The 15,990-nt window shown below is 47.4% G+C and overlaps 1 protein-coding gene and 2 pseudogenes across 5 annotated transcripts in view; 1 reads left to right on the plus strand and 2 right to left on the minus strand.

Moving 5' to 3' along the window:
- ZFR2 (zinc finger RNA binding protein 2) overlaps nt 1-13,762 on the minus strand; it is a 40,627-nt gene extending 26,865 nt beyond the window's left edge. For all 5 annotated transcript variants that reach the window (XM_037042547.1, XM_037042543.1, XM_037042546.1 and 2 more), the window contains exon 1: nt 13,632-13,762. In XM_037042547.1, the coding sequence (XP_036898442.1) occupies nt 13,632-13,684 (53 nt within the window). In that variant the 5' untranslated portion in view covers nt 13,685-13,762. The remainder of the gene's footprint in view (nt 1-13,631) is intronic.
- On the plus strand, nt 488-614 carry LOC118984655 (uncharacterized; annotated as a pseudogene).
- On the minus strand, nt 2,011-5,090 carry LOC118984611 (myosin light polypeptide 6-like; annotated as a pseudogene).
- Nucleotides 13,763-15,990: the final 2,228 nt, after the last annotated feature.

Below are 15,990 nucleotides of genomic sequence, written 5' to 3' on the forward strand. Positions count from 1 at the left end.
CCTTGGTTGGGGGTGTGCAAGAGGTAATCGATCAATATTTCTCCCACACATTGATGCTTCTCTCCCTCTCTTTCTCCCTCTCTGTAAAAAATAAATAAAATCTTTTAAAAAATCATCCTCAATGAAAAGGCTTCAGACAACAATAACCATTTCTCATCTCCACAGTTTCCATTTCTGGAAGTCAGGAATTCAGGACTGCTGTGGTTGGGCTCTGCCTCAGGATCTTTAAGAGGCTGCAATCAAGCTGTTGGTGGGCTCCGTCACCTGAAATCTCAACTGGGTGGGGTGGGAAGCACTTCCAAGATGTTCCTTCCCAAGCAAGAGCACATCAGGGAGAAGCTGTCCTTGATATGACCCAGCCTCAGGCATCACATGGCATAAATTCTGCCACATCCCATTACAAGTGAATCACTAAATCCAACCTACACTCAAGAGGAGAGGATTAGGCCCCACCTTTTAAAGGGAGGAGCGTCAAAGAATTTGCATGAGCTTTGTGCAATGGCAGTATTGCAGCCAATGAGGTTTATCTGAGGTGTGATTACTACTAATTGAAGAGAAAAAAGAATTTGTGGACTTATTTTTAAACCACTGCATGTTATTTCCAACATTCCAGTGTTAAAGCCATACTGCGAGGTATGTTCCGTGTAAGTTCTACATGTGCCTTCTCGTGCCAGCTTCCCCTCGGGGCTTCTTGTCCAGCCTCGGTCCCACACCACCCGCTCCAAATGGGCACAGATGAGAGGAATGGGGCTAAGCCGGATGGCTTAGATCCCTCTGCATTTACCTGGGAGCTGGGACCATCCTCTCCTAAATCACACAGAAGTGTGAACCCAACCCAAATTGGCAAGGGAAGGGATGGACACTGGGCAGACACCAAAGGCATGCCACTACAGCCACTGGAAGGCTCAGCAAAGGAGTCTAGTCTGCCCAAGCTGCAAGGGTAGGGGCACTCAGTCCAAGGGTGAGCACAGACCTGGGGCTCTCTGGACTGAGACCTGCTGCTGCTGCTGCATGAGCCACCAGAACTGCCAGCGACGCTGAGTAGCTAGCTCCGTGGAGGCTCCCTTCTGCCCCGGCTTCCTCCCATGCTGACGGCCTCTACCTCCAGCAGGGTTTCCCATCTATTCCTGAAGCCCTGGCCCACAGTGGTGTCCACTGAGGGCGCAGAAGCAAGTATCTCTTGGGGTGGAAGGGTGTCTTGTCCTTCAGCCAATGAGGGCTCTGAGGAAGTAGAGGCAGCCTATGGAGCTTTCCCCACCTTGCTCCCACGGTGACCTGCCTCAGGTCAAAAGCATTGTCTTCACCTGGAGCAGGGCCCCACTTGAGAAAACCCATGGAGGTGGATGGTTAATGACCTTGTTCCACACCAGAAAGAACATGTATGTGTACATGTACACACACACACATGGTGTATTTAGTCTAGGGCAGGGGCAGGGTTTCTTGATCTAGGCACTGCTGCCATTGGGCCAGATCAATCTCTGCGGTGGAGCCATCCTGGGCACTGTGGAGTGTTGAGCAGCGCCAGTGGCCTCTACCCACTCGATACCAGGGGCATCCCCACAGATGTCCCCACTGTCCATTTGAAAAGGCTACTGTAGGACAAGCTCAGTCCCAGGACACCAGCTGGGCAGCATCACAGGATGGTTTATGCTTGGTCCAGATCCTAATCCGGAAGGATCACAAGGACACTGTGAGCTGCCTGACAGCACGTTTCCAAGTGTAAATGTAAAAGGATATGTTTTTGTGGTACATGACCCTGAAGTTTGAAGACCACTGAGCTAGATTAGAGCGAGGGATGGAAGGAGATGCAGATGGCTAGGCATCCAAGCCGCTATGCTCTGACATAATTCCGATGCTGCGGTGTAGCATCTTGGGTGTTCTGCATGCCTGCAGGATGACGCCTACTGGTGTTTATTTGTTTAGGGCACAGAGGACAAGCTGATTTGGTGAATGCTGATGGCAAACATCATTCAAGAGATACAAGCTGGGGAAAGTGCTGTGACAAAAGACCTAGGAAGCCCGCAGGGCGACGTGCAATCTCCCACTGGGGAAGGCACAGGGCAAGGGGCACACTGGGGGCAATGTCCAGCCATTCGGAACCGTGCAGATGAGCTCTTCGGAGCTGATACAACCATTGCTGGATTTGTACTCTGCCCCCAGCACCTCTGCTTCTTCCTGTCATGTTCTCAGCCAGTGTGATGGAACATGTTAGATGTCAGCACCCATGATGGAGGTGTTCCCTTCCTTGTCAAATACCACCCTAAGACCTTTGACACACTCCTCACAGGTGCCCTGTCCTTGCTCTTGGTCGGTCTGCAGCATGGGCAGGAATGCTCAAAGTGCCCACCTTCACATTCATCTCATCACTCTTGGGGTTCCCCAGGACTTTTGAGCACCTCAGTGTGGGTGGGGTTCTGACCCAGGGATCTGACCACATCTCCACACTGGCTGTACAGGATCTTGTCCTCTCCGGTTTGGTCAAATAGCTGGAAGGCCTCCTTGAACTCTGAAGGTCTGGTCCTCAGTGAAGTCACATATCTTGACTGCTTGGCTCTACCAAAACTTCCTGTAGTAATGGCCCCTACTGGTTTTATGAAAAGTCACAGCTATGAGCAGAGGCTGTGAGGAGTACAGGGTCACAGTCAACATCAGTTTTCAATTCAGTGTGAGATAGGGAAATGCCCTTGACCTCACTGTAGTTCACCCCTGGAGCACCTCTCCACTGCAAACAGTGAGATATGCCACCTGGTGGAAGAATGGATGCACTGACAGCCCAGCAGGTAACAGCGGGGGACCCCTGTCCCTGAGGCTGAGGATGACTGAGACTCCAAAGGGTTAGGGCTCAAACCAAGCAGAGGAAAGGGCCTGGCACAGACACTGGGGTGGGAGAAAGGCACGAGGCAGGCAGGGAAACTGCCCTGTGTGCTGGGGGACAGAGGATGAGTGGGATAACAAAAAGGCAGAGGGTGGGCTTGGGGCTCTCAGATGCTAGGCTGAATCAGGTTTTATCTAGTAGCAACAGCGAGTCACCAAGAAGACCCTTGGCAAGTTCTGAGCTGTTTTAGGATGCTAAGATGGGGCTATGGACTAAGTTGTGCCACCCTCAATTCACTGAAGCCCTATTCCCAACGTATTTGGAGATGGGAGCTTTAAAGAGGCATAGTTAAACGAGGTCATGGGGTGGGGTCCGTATCCTATAGGATGGGCATCTTTGGAGGTGCACACAGTGGGAAGACCACATGAGGACATAGGGAGAAGGCACCCATCTGCAAGTCAAGGAGAGAGGCCACAAGAAAAACCAACCCTGCCAGAGCCTTGAACCTTGATCTTGGGCTTCCAGCCTCCAGATCAAGGAGGCTGGGAGAAATTTATTTCTCCCATAACTGGGAAAAATAAATTTGTTGTTTAAGCCACCCAGACTGTGATATTTAGTCATGAAAACCCATGCTAACCAATACATATAATGGCTGTTGAGGGCAGAAGCTGAGGGCAAGAACTGCTAGCAGACATGAGACGCGCAGGGGCCTCAAACGAAATGGCAGACACGAGAGAACATGAGACATCACATCTGCTGCAGAGTCTGGCCAAAGCTGGCTCCCTGCAGTCTAGAGCTGTGCAGAGCAGTCAACTGTCGTGAATGTTCGATAACAATGATCGAAGTGGTGGTCATGACCCAGAAAAGGAGCACTTAGGCTCACCTTACCCTAATTGCTCATGACCCCACAAAGCCACCAACACACAGCTGTTTGTGGTCTGGGAGGAGAGTGTTCCTCACTTCTATTGAGCTAAACAAGCTCTCCGAGGTAGTGGAATGTGGAGTGTCCCTCGAACTGAGGGAGTGCATGTACTGAGTCTCATGCCCATTCTCAAGAGAGAGCTTGGCATGAAGGAGTCCAGATGGAAGAGATGAAGGGAGAAATGGTTTTTAAACATGGCTTGGCAAAATTTGGCCACGTACTTCGTCTTCTCCAGCGGTATCCTTGTCTGCCTGAAGGGGCAAGGAAGCCCCCTGGAGTCTCCCTTATAAAGGCACTAATCCCATTCATGGGGACTCCACCCTTATGACCTAATTACCTCCCAAGTTTCCACCTCTTACAATACCACTGCTTTGGGATTACGTTTCAACATACGAATTTTGGGGGAGACGCAAACCTTCAGTGTATGGCAGAATCAGTTCCACTGCAGTCCAGTGGCCAAGGCAAGGTCCAAGGGCCAGTTCAAGGGCCAGAGAAATAGATTTCATTTTTAGATGGGAGGAGCTGCAAGATTTCAGTGGAAGGGTATGGAAATAAGGAGTAAAGGTCAGACATCTGGAGTCTGTCCTTTATCAACCCACCATATCCTGGTTTTAGGAGCTGAGCTACCCAAAAATGGCTCATGGGAAAGATTTTCTGCAGGCATTGCCCACATAGTTGTCACAACCTAGATAGTCTAGAGCAGGGGTTCTCCCCAGGGGGGTTCTGCCCCAGGGGACACTGGGCAGTGTCTGTCTGGGGACATCTGTGGTTGTCACAGCGGTGGTGGGGTACTCCTGGTATTCAGTGGGTGGGGCCAGGAATGCTGCTCAATACCACAGAGTGCTCAGGAGGGGCTCACCTCAGACAGTGACTCCGCCCGCAAGTCAGCAGTGCAGCTGCTGAGGAACTCAGATCCACACGGAGATAGTTGGGGTCCCTGCGGCTGGGGATCTGGGATTAGAGTCCAGAATGGGGGTGGGAGGGAAGCAGCCGAATTGGCAGCAGACCAGGCTCCTGCCCCAGGTCTGAAGGGAGAGCACCTCACACACTTCTTGGCCTCCCTGTGGTGGGAGGTCACTGGTTACTTTGCCTTTTCTCAATTTCTAATAGCTTTTTCTGAGTCCTTTTAACTATCAGAGGAAAGCTGTTGACTCCCTGCGCTCTCTTTATTCCTGCAGACAGTTTTGCCTGTAATTCCCTGGGGCTTCACAGGCCCCAAGTTAAGAATCCCTGCTGGAATGGGGGCATCAAAAAGAAATCATTTAAGTTAAACGCCCTGAAGATAAATCAGTTGGTTAGAGTATTGTCTCTTACACCGAAAGGCTGCAGGTTCAATTCCTGGTCAGGGCACATATCTACGTTTTGAGTTCGGTCCCTGACAAGGGCGCATATGGGAAGCAGCTGATCGATGTTTCTCTCTCCCCCTTCCTCTAAAACCAATAAATCATATCCCCAGGTAAAGATTTTTAAAAATCACTCTGGCTGGCGTAGCTCAGTGGATTGAGCGCGGGCCTGCAAACCAAAGGATCGCAGTTCGATTCCCAGTCAGGGCACATGCCTGTGTTGCAGGCCAGTTCCCAGCAGGGAGGGAACCATAAGAGACAACCATACATTGATGTTTCTCTCCCTCTCTCCTTCCCTTCCCCTCTAAAGACAAATAAATAAAATCTTTTTAAAAATTTACGTTTAAAAAAAAAGATTTTTAAAAATCATTGAGGTTAAAGGGCAAACTTTATGCGGCCTAGCCTTGTATGAAGACACATGTCCTCCTCTCTCAGGAAATGTAATCAATTCTTTCAAAGGCGTTGACTTCTCTGTGTCATCATTTAGGCACCTCTACAGACTAAAATCCTGTGGATATAAATGAGACACTCTCTTAAGAGCAAGAAGATGGAGAAAGGTTGAGGATGAGAGTGAGCATTTTGCACGAGGACAGACTTGGAGTTCAGAAGGGACTGAAGCTTAGGAACTGAGTGGAGAGCTATGGCCAGTGGGATGGGCCGTGGGGTAGGCAGCCAGACCACCTGACTTCCAATCCCAGCTCTGCTCACCAGGGACCCTGGATGAGTCGAGTATTCTTCCCTAGCCTCAGTTTGCTCACCTGTAAAATGAATGCACCTTACTTCTTGGGATGGTATGATAACTAAACAAGAACTGACGTGTTCCAGTGCCTCACACGTAGCAGGAACTTAAAATGTAGTCCAGGGTTGCCAGATCTTCCGATTTTAAGCAATGATAGAAATTGGGGTTTTGTAAAGTCTCCCAATCTTTAAATGCTTGCAATTAATTCCAATAAAGCAAAAACAAAACAAAACAAAAAAACGCTGCACAGGCCAAAGAAAGCTGGTGTGAGAAGCAAACACGGTCTGCAGGGCAGACTGCCTGTCAGAGGTTGGCTCTCGGTAAAGTCTCCCCTTAAGCACCGAGCTCTTTGCCTACTTGTCACTTCTCCTCCCAACACTCCCCCAGGTGGTGTAAACCAGGCCAGACTGAGATCAAATGTGAGTGCCAAGCAGTTCAAAATCACAACACAGACCACCGGCTACCCCGCAGTGCTGAGACAAAGGCTCTGCTCAGCATCCTGACCTCAGCTCAATTTTCCAGGAGCGTCTGTGACCACTCTCGGGTCAAGTAACACTCGTAACTAGGATGGCTCACTGTGAAGTGCGACACCCATTGCTAAGTATGGTCACTAAGGACATACATCAGGGAGGATGTTGTCAAATACATTTTATCGGCTGTAAAATGTTTAATTATTTCAAATGCACACACACATACACACCAACAAATTATTTCATTTTCTGGTTCACAAGGGTTTTATATTCAAAACATTTACATATTATACATTCATAACCATAATACTTCTGTTTTTTTAAGAGCAGATTTTTATTTTTTAACCACGAAAGCCCATGTGCATTCTCCACATGAAATGCCCATTTCAGATCCAGAGAGCCCAGAAAACACCCCGACATACTGGAAAGGGGTTCAGTGAACTAAATCCTTGGGCTCTTGAGAAGATGACAGGATTTTATTCCCACCCACACCCATTCACGACCTTATTTAAAATGCAGTCAGGAGTCTCCAGCTCCAAATCAGGACCACCCGGCTCCTCAAGACAGGGCCACTGGGCTGCCTGGTGTTCCTGAGGCAGGGATTCCAGAGACTGGTGACAGGACTTTCCTGAGCCTTAAGGGTGAGCCGGATCCTGTCTGGCAGTGAAATCCCTAGAATTCTCTTCCATCTTTCTAAACAGAAATATGGTCCCCATGTGGAGGGTGGCTATATATGAGCCCCACTGGTCAGGTGCTTAAGAACTCTGTCTTGACGGTATTATGCTGGTTAAACTAAAGAGAAGGCATTATAATACACACGCCCTCCTAGAAGCAGGGAAAGCGCTCCCAACCAGGAACGATGTGGCCATGCCCCTTCACCACCATGAACCTCAGCCAGCTGACGGAAGGCCAATGTTTCGGAATGGTAAGGGGTCATCTGGGGATCTCCTGCTGCTTGAAGGGGGAAAAAACCTCCACAGTCACATACGTCCGCACTGGTCGACCATGTGCCTCTCTAGTGTCAACAGAGGGAGGCAGGACTAGATAGGCAATGGGAAGTTCTCACAAGCAAGTACAACAGACATCGAATCGCCACCACAGATTCAAACATTGACATGCAAAAGTAGAAAGAAGCTGCTGGCTTTTTAAAAACAATCATCCCAAGGGTCTTAGATATTATAAGCTTAGTCTGCTCCCAGAGAGCAAAACTCATCAAAGAGTAAATCCTCAATCAACGGAACTGACTTTCTGAAGTATAAAAGGCCACAGAATCAAATTGAAGCAATTCTCAATTTTCAGTCAACAATGTCAAATGAGGAACTCGGGATACATTAATTTAAAAGCCAAATGGACAGTGATATACCACAAATGCAACTTACCTGTAGGAGAAAAAGCCTGCCAAAGCAAAATATCTACCAAAAAAAAAAAGAAGTCCAGTTCCCCAAAATATTTACAAATGAAGTTTCCAGCTAAAAGAAATCTAGCAACCTTAACTAACATAACACAAGTCCAACAGAAAAGAACAGGCAGAGAATTTCTGGCTGATATCTCGGTATAAGAGACAAAACAAGAAAACAATTCCCAACCAATGAAGCCTTGGGTGGTGCCAAAACCTTTTCCTACCAAGATTCTAAATACTGTATGAGTAAACAGTACACTTTAAATGTGAGATCTCATAAACAAAGAAAAACACATGCAGAAAGAAAGAAAGAAAAAAAGAAAGAAAGAAGCAAAAACTCTCTGATTTGTCAAAGCTCTCTAATTTTGTTCTGAATTAGGCAACATTACTTGGTTTTAATGATTAAGCTGTCTTACTGATACAAATAAAAGCTAGTATTAATACAATAAAAATACCCAAACCATCTTTAAAAAAATATGTTATTTATTTATTTTTAGAGAGGGGAAAGGAAGGGAGAAAGAGGGAGGGACACATCGATTGGTGGCCTCTCGGATGTGCCCAACTGGGACTAAGCCCACAACCCAGGTGTGTGCCCCAACAGGGAATCCTACCAGAGACCTTCCGCTTTTCGAGGCGATGCTCAACCAATGAGCCACGCAGGGCCTGGGCCTCAGAACTACTTTAATCGACTAAAGCCAGTCAAAATGGAGGGCTCCTCGAACTAGTTGGGAAATGTAATATACCTTTTAATTATCAAATGCATCTACACTATCTTGTGCAGTATTCTTTCATGATTAAACTTTTTTTAAAATTTAATTCTTATTCAAGTACAGTTTTCTGTTTTATATTCCCTGCCCTGCCCCCCCCCCCGGTGCCATGATTGAACTTTAAAAAACACGAAGCACCCTGGCTGGCGTAGCTCAGTGGATTGAGCACGGGCCTGCGAACCAGATGACTGTGGTTCGATTCCCAGTCAGGGCACATGTCTGGGTTGCAGGCTGGTTCCTTGCAGGCTAACTACCAGCAGGGGATGCACAAAAGGCAACCATACATTGATGTTTCTCTCCCTCTCTCCTTCCCCTCTAAAGATAAATAAATAAATAAAATCTTTAAAAAAAAAAGAGTATTTAGTCCAACCTTTAAAAAAAATAAAAAATAAAATAAATAAATAAAAAACACGAAGCAGAAATCATAAAGTGGAGCCAGGCATAATTTGATCTACAGTCTGAATTTGGTGCTGGTACTTAAAACCTGGAGAATTCACATAGAAAAGGGATACAGGTTCTTTAGGGAGATGGGAAGACCCCCCCTACTGGGTTCCGAACCCCACGTCAGTGGCAGGTAGGGTGTGTGTATGGGGGTGCAAGCTCTGTCTTGGTTCCCTCCACCCCATACACCACGTTAGATCTGATTCATTTATGTAGAGAGATCTGGCTCTTAGANCTGGCTGGCGTAGCTCAGTGGATTGAGCACGGGCCTGCGAACCAGATGACTGTGGTTCGATTCCCAGTCAGGGCACATGTCTGGGTTGCAGGCTGGTTCCTTGCAGGCTAACTACCAGCAGGGGATGCACAAAAGGCAACCATACATTGATGTTTCCCTCCCTCTCTCCTTCCCCTCTAAAGATAAATAAATAAATAAAATCTTTAAAAAGAAAAAGAGTATTTAGTCCAACCTTTAAAAAAAAAAATAAATAAAATAAATAAATAAAAAACACGAAGCAGAAATCATAAAGTGGAGCCAGGCATAATTTGATCTACAGCCTGAATTTGGTGCTGGTACTTAAAACCTGGAGAATTCACATAGAAAAGGGATACAGGTTCTTTAGGGAGATGGGAAGACCCCCCCCTACTGGGTTCCGAACCCCACGTCAGTGGCAGGTAGGGTGTGTGTATGGGGGTGCAAGCTCTGTCTTGGTTTCCTCCACCCCATACACCACGTTAGATCTGATTCATTTATGTAGAGAAATCTGGCTCTTAGAGGGACATCCACGATCCCTGATCTGAAGTTTCACAAACTTTAATTTACTAATATAAGACAAAAAGAGAACAAATACATGTTTACAAATACCCTTTCTACACTCTTTCCTTATTTTTCCAGGACTACTCAGTTACTTATCCAGATCAACAGTTGTTGGCCCCTTACCTCTCTCTATAAGCACACAAAAGAACAATTACACTATGTGATAAAATAATTTTAAAAATCATTTGCAAATGCTTTTAAATTTGATTTATTTGTTCTGATAATTCCAAATATACACATTGGTAGATATACACAAAAGACCAAATGTTAAAAATTCAGGAAAAAAAACAGAGTATGTTTGGGGGGGAAATCTCTATTAGAAATTTACTTATCTTCCAAAGTTACTTTGACTTTTGGTTCTAAAACAGAAAAAAAAAAGAAGATTTAAATTCCAAACTTCAGACATTTGCAATGTATCAAATATATTTGTAATAGGGTCTAAGACAGCATAGTTCTGCCATCTGAAAGGTTTTCCTTAAAATACACTTAGCATACTAAAATACACTTAAGCCAAGTTTCTAGCGGCAGTCCGGAGCTGCCTCTCAAAGCTACCTGCCAAGAAGTTCCCTCATTCAAGCCCTAACATGCTGTTTTCGCCTCACTGAGGTGGGGCTTTAGAGAAGCAACTACAACCACATTCTAACAGGAAGACTTGTATGCCTTACTCTTCAGGGTCAACTTCCTGCCAGTCTGGAATAAATGAGGTGCTGCTTAGACGCTTACTTACCAGGACCACTTCAAACTCAGCTAGAGGTTCCCACAGGCCCAACCTTCCTGGATGTCTAGTGCAACATTGCTTTTGGGTGAGGTAGTGGGAGTCCATTTAGAGGTGTGCACTTGGCTCCTGAGAGGGACACTTCTTCTCAGCAGCCCGTGCTCATCCCACCTGAGCTCAGGGGACAGAAGGGCCTTGGCAGGTGATGTTCCCTCTGGAAGGATCTGAAGACCTGGTGGGGGGTGGGGGAGGTGTGTGGCAGGCAAGGGAGGCTGGCCTGGGTGCACCAGGACCACTCTGACTCTGGTTGCAGCCACACCTGACAGGACAGGGCAGGGGGCTCCCAGTCAAGGGTGTTACAGGCAGCCTCACGTCTGCTAGCACTCCCCGCTGTCGGTGTGGGCTCCAATGCCTTTCCCAAGCTATCCGTTGCCTCTGGCAGAGGTTTTTGACTTAAGGATTGCAATGTAAGAAATATTCCTATCCAGAGCCATGGTTATCAACGTAAAAGACAAGAAAACCTACTCAAAGTCCTATAAGAAACAAACTGTTGTCTACGCTTTGGCAATTCATGAAACGAGCTTTGTAAATACTGTTGTCCAAATACTCCCATAAAGTTAGTACTTCAAAACCACGTTACCTAACCAGTTTTTCCATGGCACATCATATGAGAAACGTGCACTTTAAAAAGCTGCTGAAGGTTCCAAGCAAAAGTCACTTCCCTCAAAAGAGAATGTCTAGTTAACTTAAAATCACTCAGATAATCTCACTTCAAGGTTTTGTGAGACTGGAATTTATTATGCTATGATTCTCATATTTTAGTTTTAGTTAAATCTACTCTTAAAGAACAAGACACACTCCCCTGGTCAAGACTAAAGACCAGACTAATGCGGCATTCAGTGAATGGCAGTTTGACAGTTAGTTACATGTGTGTATACTATATCACCTAAGTTATCAGAACACAGACAGCAGCTGCACTAAAATGTATAGGTTCAGTAAGACAAATTAACAAAAACATCTACCAAAACCCAGCTTACAGGCATACTTTGTTTTTACTGTGTTTCCCAGACATTGTATTTTACAAATTGAAGGTTTGTGGCAACCCTGCATCAAGTAAGTCTATCAGTAACATTTTAGCATTTTTTTAGCAATAAAGTATTTTTAATTAAGACATACATTGTTTTTATATATGTTTTAAAAGATTTTATTTACTTTTTAGAGAGAGGGGGAGGGAAGGAGAAAAAGAGGGAGAAAAACATCGATGTGGGAGGGAAACATGGATCAGCAGCCTCTTACACACCCCCAATTGGACACCTGGTCTGCAACCCAGGCATGTGCCCTGACTGGGAATAGAACAGGCCACTTTTCTTCTCAGACCAGCACTCAATCCACTGAGCCACACCAGCCGGGGCTTATATTGTTTTTAGATACAATGTTACTACACACTTAATAGATTATAATATAGTAAAAACATAACTTTTATATGCAATGGGAAACCAAAGAAATCATATGACTAGCTTTATTGCAATATTTGCTTTATTGCAGCAGTGTAGAATCAAACCTGCACTATCTCTGAGGCATACCTATACCTTTCTTAATATTGTAAATGCTCAGTTTCTCTTCTGGAACATAATCTTAATAGAAAGCATAACATTAAAGTCATTTCCCATTGATTTTTATGACCGAAGAATGCACTGGAGAAAGAAAAAGAGAGAAAGTAAAAAGAGAAAGAAAAGCCCTCAAGCAGGCAGAAGGGTGGAGCATTTCCAAAAGTGCATGGTCTCAAAGCCTAGAAGACTAGAAGACCAGCCGAGTTCTGCTTCTTGAAGCACTGACAATCAGAAATCCACCGAGGACAATGGAAACAAGGCAGGATAAAATAAAAACCTAACACTCTGTTCCAGAAAACAGCAAGCTATACATTCTGTCCCTAATGGGAAATCCATTACTAGACAAATGCTACTACACTCTGGGACCACACTGAGGGCAGGAAACACTGGTTAGCACTCCTAACGTCCACAACCCTTGTTACAAAGCCCTGGTCTTGTATCACAGCCAGGATGAGGGGCTGGCCGGAACTTCCCACGAGCCTCATCTATTTGCAACATGCTGAAACAGAGTATAAACACCACATGCAGCAAAGGCCTCTAGTGCAACAGACACATATCTCAGCTGCCTAAGGGATGGCTGGCCCCAAGGTTGGCTCCTCAGCGTCTGTGAAAACTGGCCCAAGAGGTTCTGCCAGGCTACCAGTTCGAAACTTACGCAAGGCTGATAAATGACAATGATGGGGAGAGGACACTTCCTCCTAGGGATGCTGGTCCTGCACCTGTGCCTGGGACTTGGTCTTGATTGCTAAAGGAGACAGCAGAGATACTCCAAGAATGGTGTGTGTGTGTGTGTGTGGGGGGGGGTTGTACATTTGAGGTATAAGATACCCATGCGTCCCTACCCATGGATCCCTCCTTCCCCTGAGGCTTCCTATGCCTGCCCCTACCCTCTGCCATCTCTTCTCTAGATTCCTTTCTCTCCTTCCCCTCCAAAACACCTGGGTCCCTGTCCTTTACTAGATCTTAAATATCCAAACACCTACTCCATTGAGTTGCAAGGTTCCAAGTCCCTCTACCCCTCCTGTCCCAGCTGTACCCTTTCTGACTATTCCCCAACCCCTAGAAACCCCAGGTGCCACCCTCCTACTGGCTCTCGGGACTTTTCCCCAAGTCTCTGCCCAACCCCCCAGTCAGGTTCAATCCCCCTCCCCCTCGCCCTCTGGTAGCCTCCCAAGTCTCTGTGTTCTCTCACGGCCCCCCTACACCGACCTTCAGGAGTCGGTACCCCGCATACCCCTGTCTGGCCAGGTACGCTCCCAGATAGGACTTCCCTCCCAATCTGGGCAGGTCCCCACCTCCACTCCTCTCTCCCCGCCCCCGCCAAGGTACTACTTCACCTTCTGCCTTGCCAGGAACGTTCCGAGCGCAGCGCTGGGTCCATCCCCACCTCGGGCCCAGGGCCCTCTCCCACGCCAGGAGGCCCCCAGTTCTCCCCTGGACAGACACAACCTGGCACCTCGGCCTCCGCGGCTCCGCTGCCATCTTAGCCGGAGCAGGGCCCCAGCCCGCGCGTCTCGCCGGGTTCCGACCAAGACGCCGACCCGCGGGTACCCGCGGCGCGATCTCCCCGGGGCTGCGTAGAGCGGAGGTCGTTACCTGTACTTCGGGCCGGCGCCCTGAGCGAAGCCGTAAGAGCCTCCCGCCGCCATCCTCGCATCTCAACAGAGCGCCAGTCCAGCGAGAGGTGAGAAGGGGCAGGGCCTCCGGCGCGTGACGTCCCTGAGCTACGCTTCGCTCGCGCGGGGCCACGCGACTCAGGCTCCGCCCCCCGCTCGAGGCTCAAGCCTCCTCGCTTTCTATTGGTCTGGCCCGCTCGGCCTGGAGTCCCGCCTCCTCATCAAGCCCCTCCCCGTACTCGGAGCCCTGCCTTCCCTTCGACTTCTCTGCATCCTCTGCATCAGAGGGCTCCGGCTCGATCCCTCCCCGCGCCCAGGCCCACTCCCAGACCGAGAGACCCTCATATCCTGCTCCACATCTGGAGTCTTTGTTTGAGCTCAGCTCTGTGTCCCAGACCTGAGCCCTTATTTAGAGACCCGCCTAGCGTTTTACGACCCCAATGTGGGGAGTCGGGGCTCAAACATCGCACCTTGCTTCAAGTCCTGATCGTTCTCTGAGTCCCGCCCTCCCTTTAACCACTCAGCTTTGGGTGTTCTCTTGCACACGCCCCCTCGGCCTCTCATGTTTTAGGATGAGAGGACACCGGCCTGGAAGTGCCTTTTTGTCCCAGTTGGGTGGGTTTGGGAGCCCCGCTGACAGCACCTAGCTGGGTAAATGTGACCCTACTGATCCAACCAAGTCCTGCTTGTTCCTTCAGCATCACCCTAGGTGCCAGCCTTTAACTGGGGCCTTCTAAGGGCCCACTCAGCACCTACAATTCTATGGTTCTAAATTAGTGGTTCTCAAATGGAGTGATTTGCCTCCAGGGGACATTGGGTGGTATCTGGGGACATTGGTCGTTGTCATGACTGAAGCATGGAGGGAGTAGGGGCCAGGGATGCTGTTTAACACCTGACAACGTCCAGAGTGGCTCCCTAGAATGGGGAACAAGGTGGCATCAAATGTCACTAGTGCCAGTGTGGAGAAATCTACTTAGAGTGGATTTCTTGACCCACCTATTACAGGTATGGACCCTGAGAAAGAAGGTACCTACAAAGAAGGGCTCCTGGTAGGTAACTGAGCTCAATTCAACAAACATACATAAACAAAAAAGAAAACTGAACCTGCAGCCTTTTCTTCAAAAGGGCTTCTCACGAAAACTCCACTTCAGGGAGAGGCCTGGACCTACTCCATGCTGAACAACCTTCCTGCATTATTTCTGTCAGCTGAGTGAGCCCTTATCAAGGAGTTCCTGGAATCCTACATTAACCAATAGGACTGAGGCTTTCCCCATCCAATTGGAGCTGCCCAGCTCTGACCAAACAGAATGGCTCTATTCAGACCAATTAAGACAGTGTCTTTTGGACCAATTAAACTGAGGATTTGGAGTCTCATTAGCATGAGGACAGACCAATTGGGAATCTGGGGTGGGAACATCTGTCCATATAACCCACCTGCCTTCTAGCTCAGAGAATGTACCTTTCCTTTCTTCAAAAGGTGGTGTCTGGCTGGGCTAAAAACGTAGACGGTGTCTCACTGGGCACCCCAGTAAGCACAGCAGAACTTTCTAGCTAGAGAGAGGCCTGGCTCTAGGGCTGTCTCACAGCTGTGCTGTTTTCACAGCCCCATTGTGTAACAACTGAGCTGTTTTGCACCAAATAGTTTTCTTCTTCACTGCACCCTAATTGGGGATTCCTGTTGCTGTTGGATTGGTGCCAGCAACCATTGGCAGATGCAAGCCAGGCCATCTTGGGGTGCGCAGCAATTAGCCAAACTGACATGGTACCAGTCCCCGGGAACTTAGAATCAGGAAAGCAGATCATAACCAAACTATTAATTGCAAGTATGGTAATTTTTGGTGAATAACAAATTTATTGAGATGTAATACACATACCATACAATTCATCCATTTAAGGTGTGCAATTCAATGATGTTTAGTGCTTTTACAGGGTTGTGCCACCATCACCACTAACTCCAGAACATTTTGATCACCCCAAGAAGGGACCCCATACCCATTAGCAGTCACTTCCCATTCCCCTCCCCTAGCCTCTGGCAATCACTAGTTTGCTTTGTTTACTGTGTATGGATTTGCCTGTTCTAGACATTTCATAACAATGGAATACTTGGCAGTTAAAAGAAAGGAACTCTTGATATGTACAACCATTTGGTTAAAGTTCTAAAGGATTATGCTGAGTGAAAAATGCCAGTGCTAAATGGCTACACTCTATTGTTCCATTTACATACAATTCTTGAAAGGTCAAAATTATTTTTAAAAATGAAGACCATATTTGTGATTTCCAGGGGTTAAGGACATGAGGAATGGAAGTGGCTATAAAATGGCAACATGAGGGATCCTGGG

This window comes from Sturnira hondurensis, unplaced genomic scaffold (genome assembly GCF_014824575.4).
Source record: "Sturnira hondurensis isolate 20B ecotype Veracruz unplaced genomic scaffold, ASM1482457v3 Scaffold0003693, whole genome shotgun sequence".
Taxonomy (NCBI): domain Eukaryota; kingdom Metazoa; phylum Chordata; class Mammalia; order Chiroptera; family Phyllostomidae; genus Sturnira; species Sturnira hondurensis.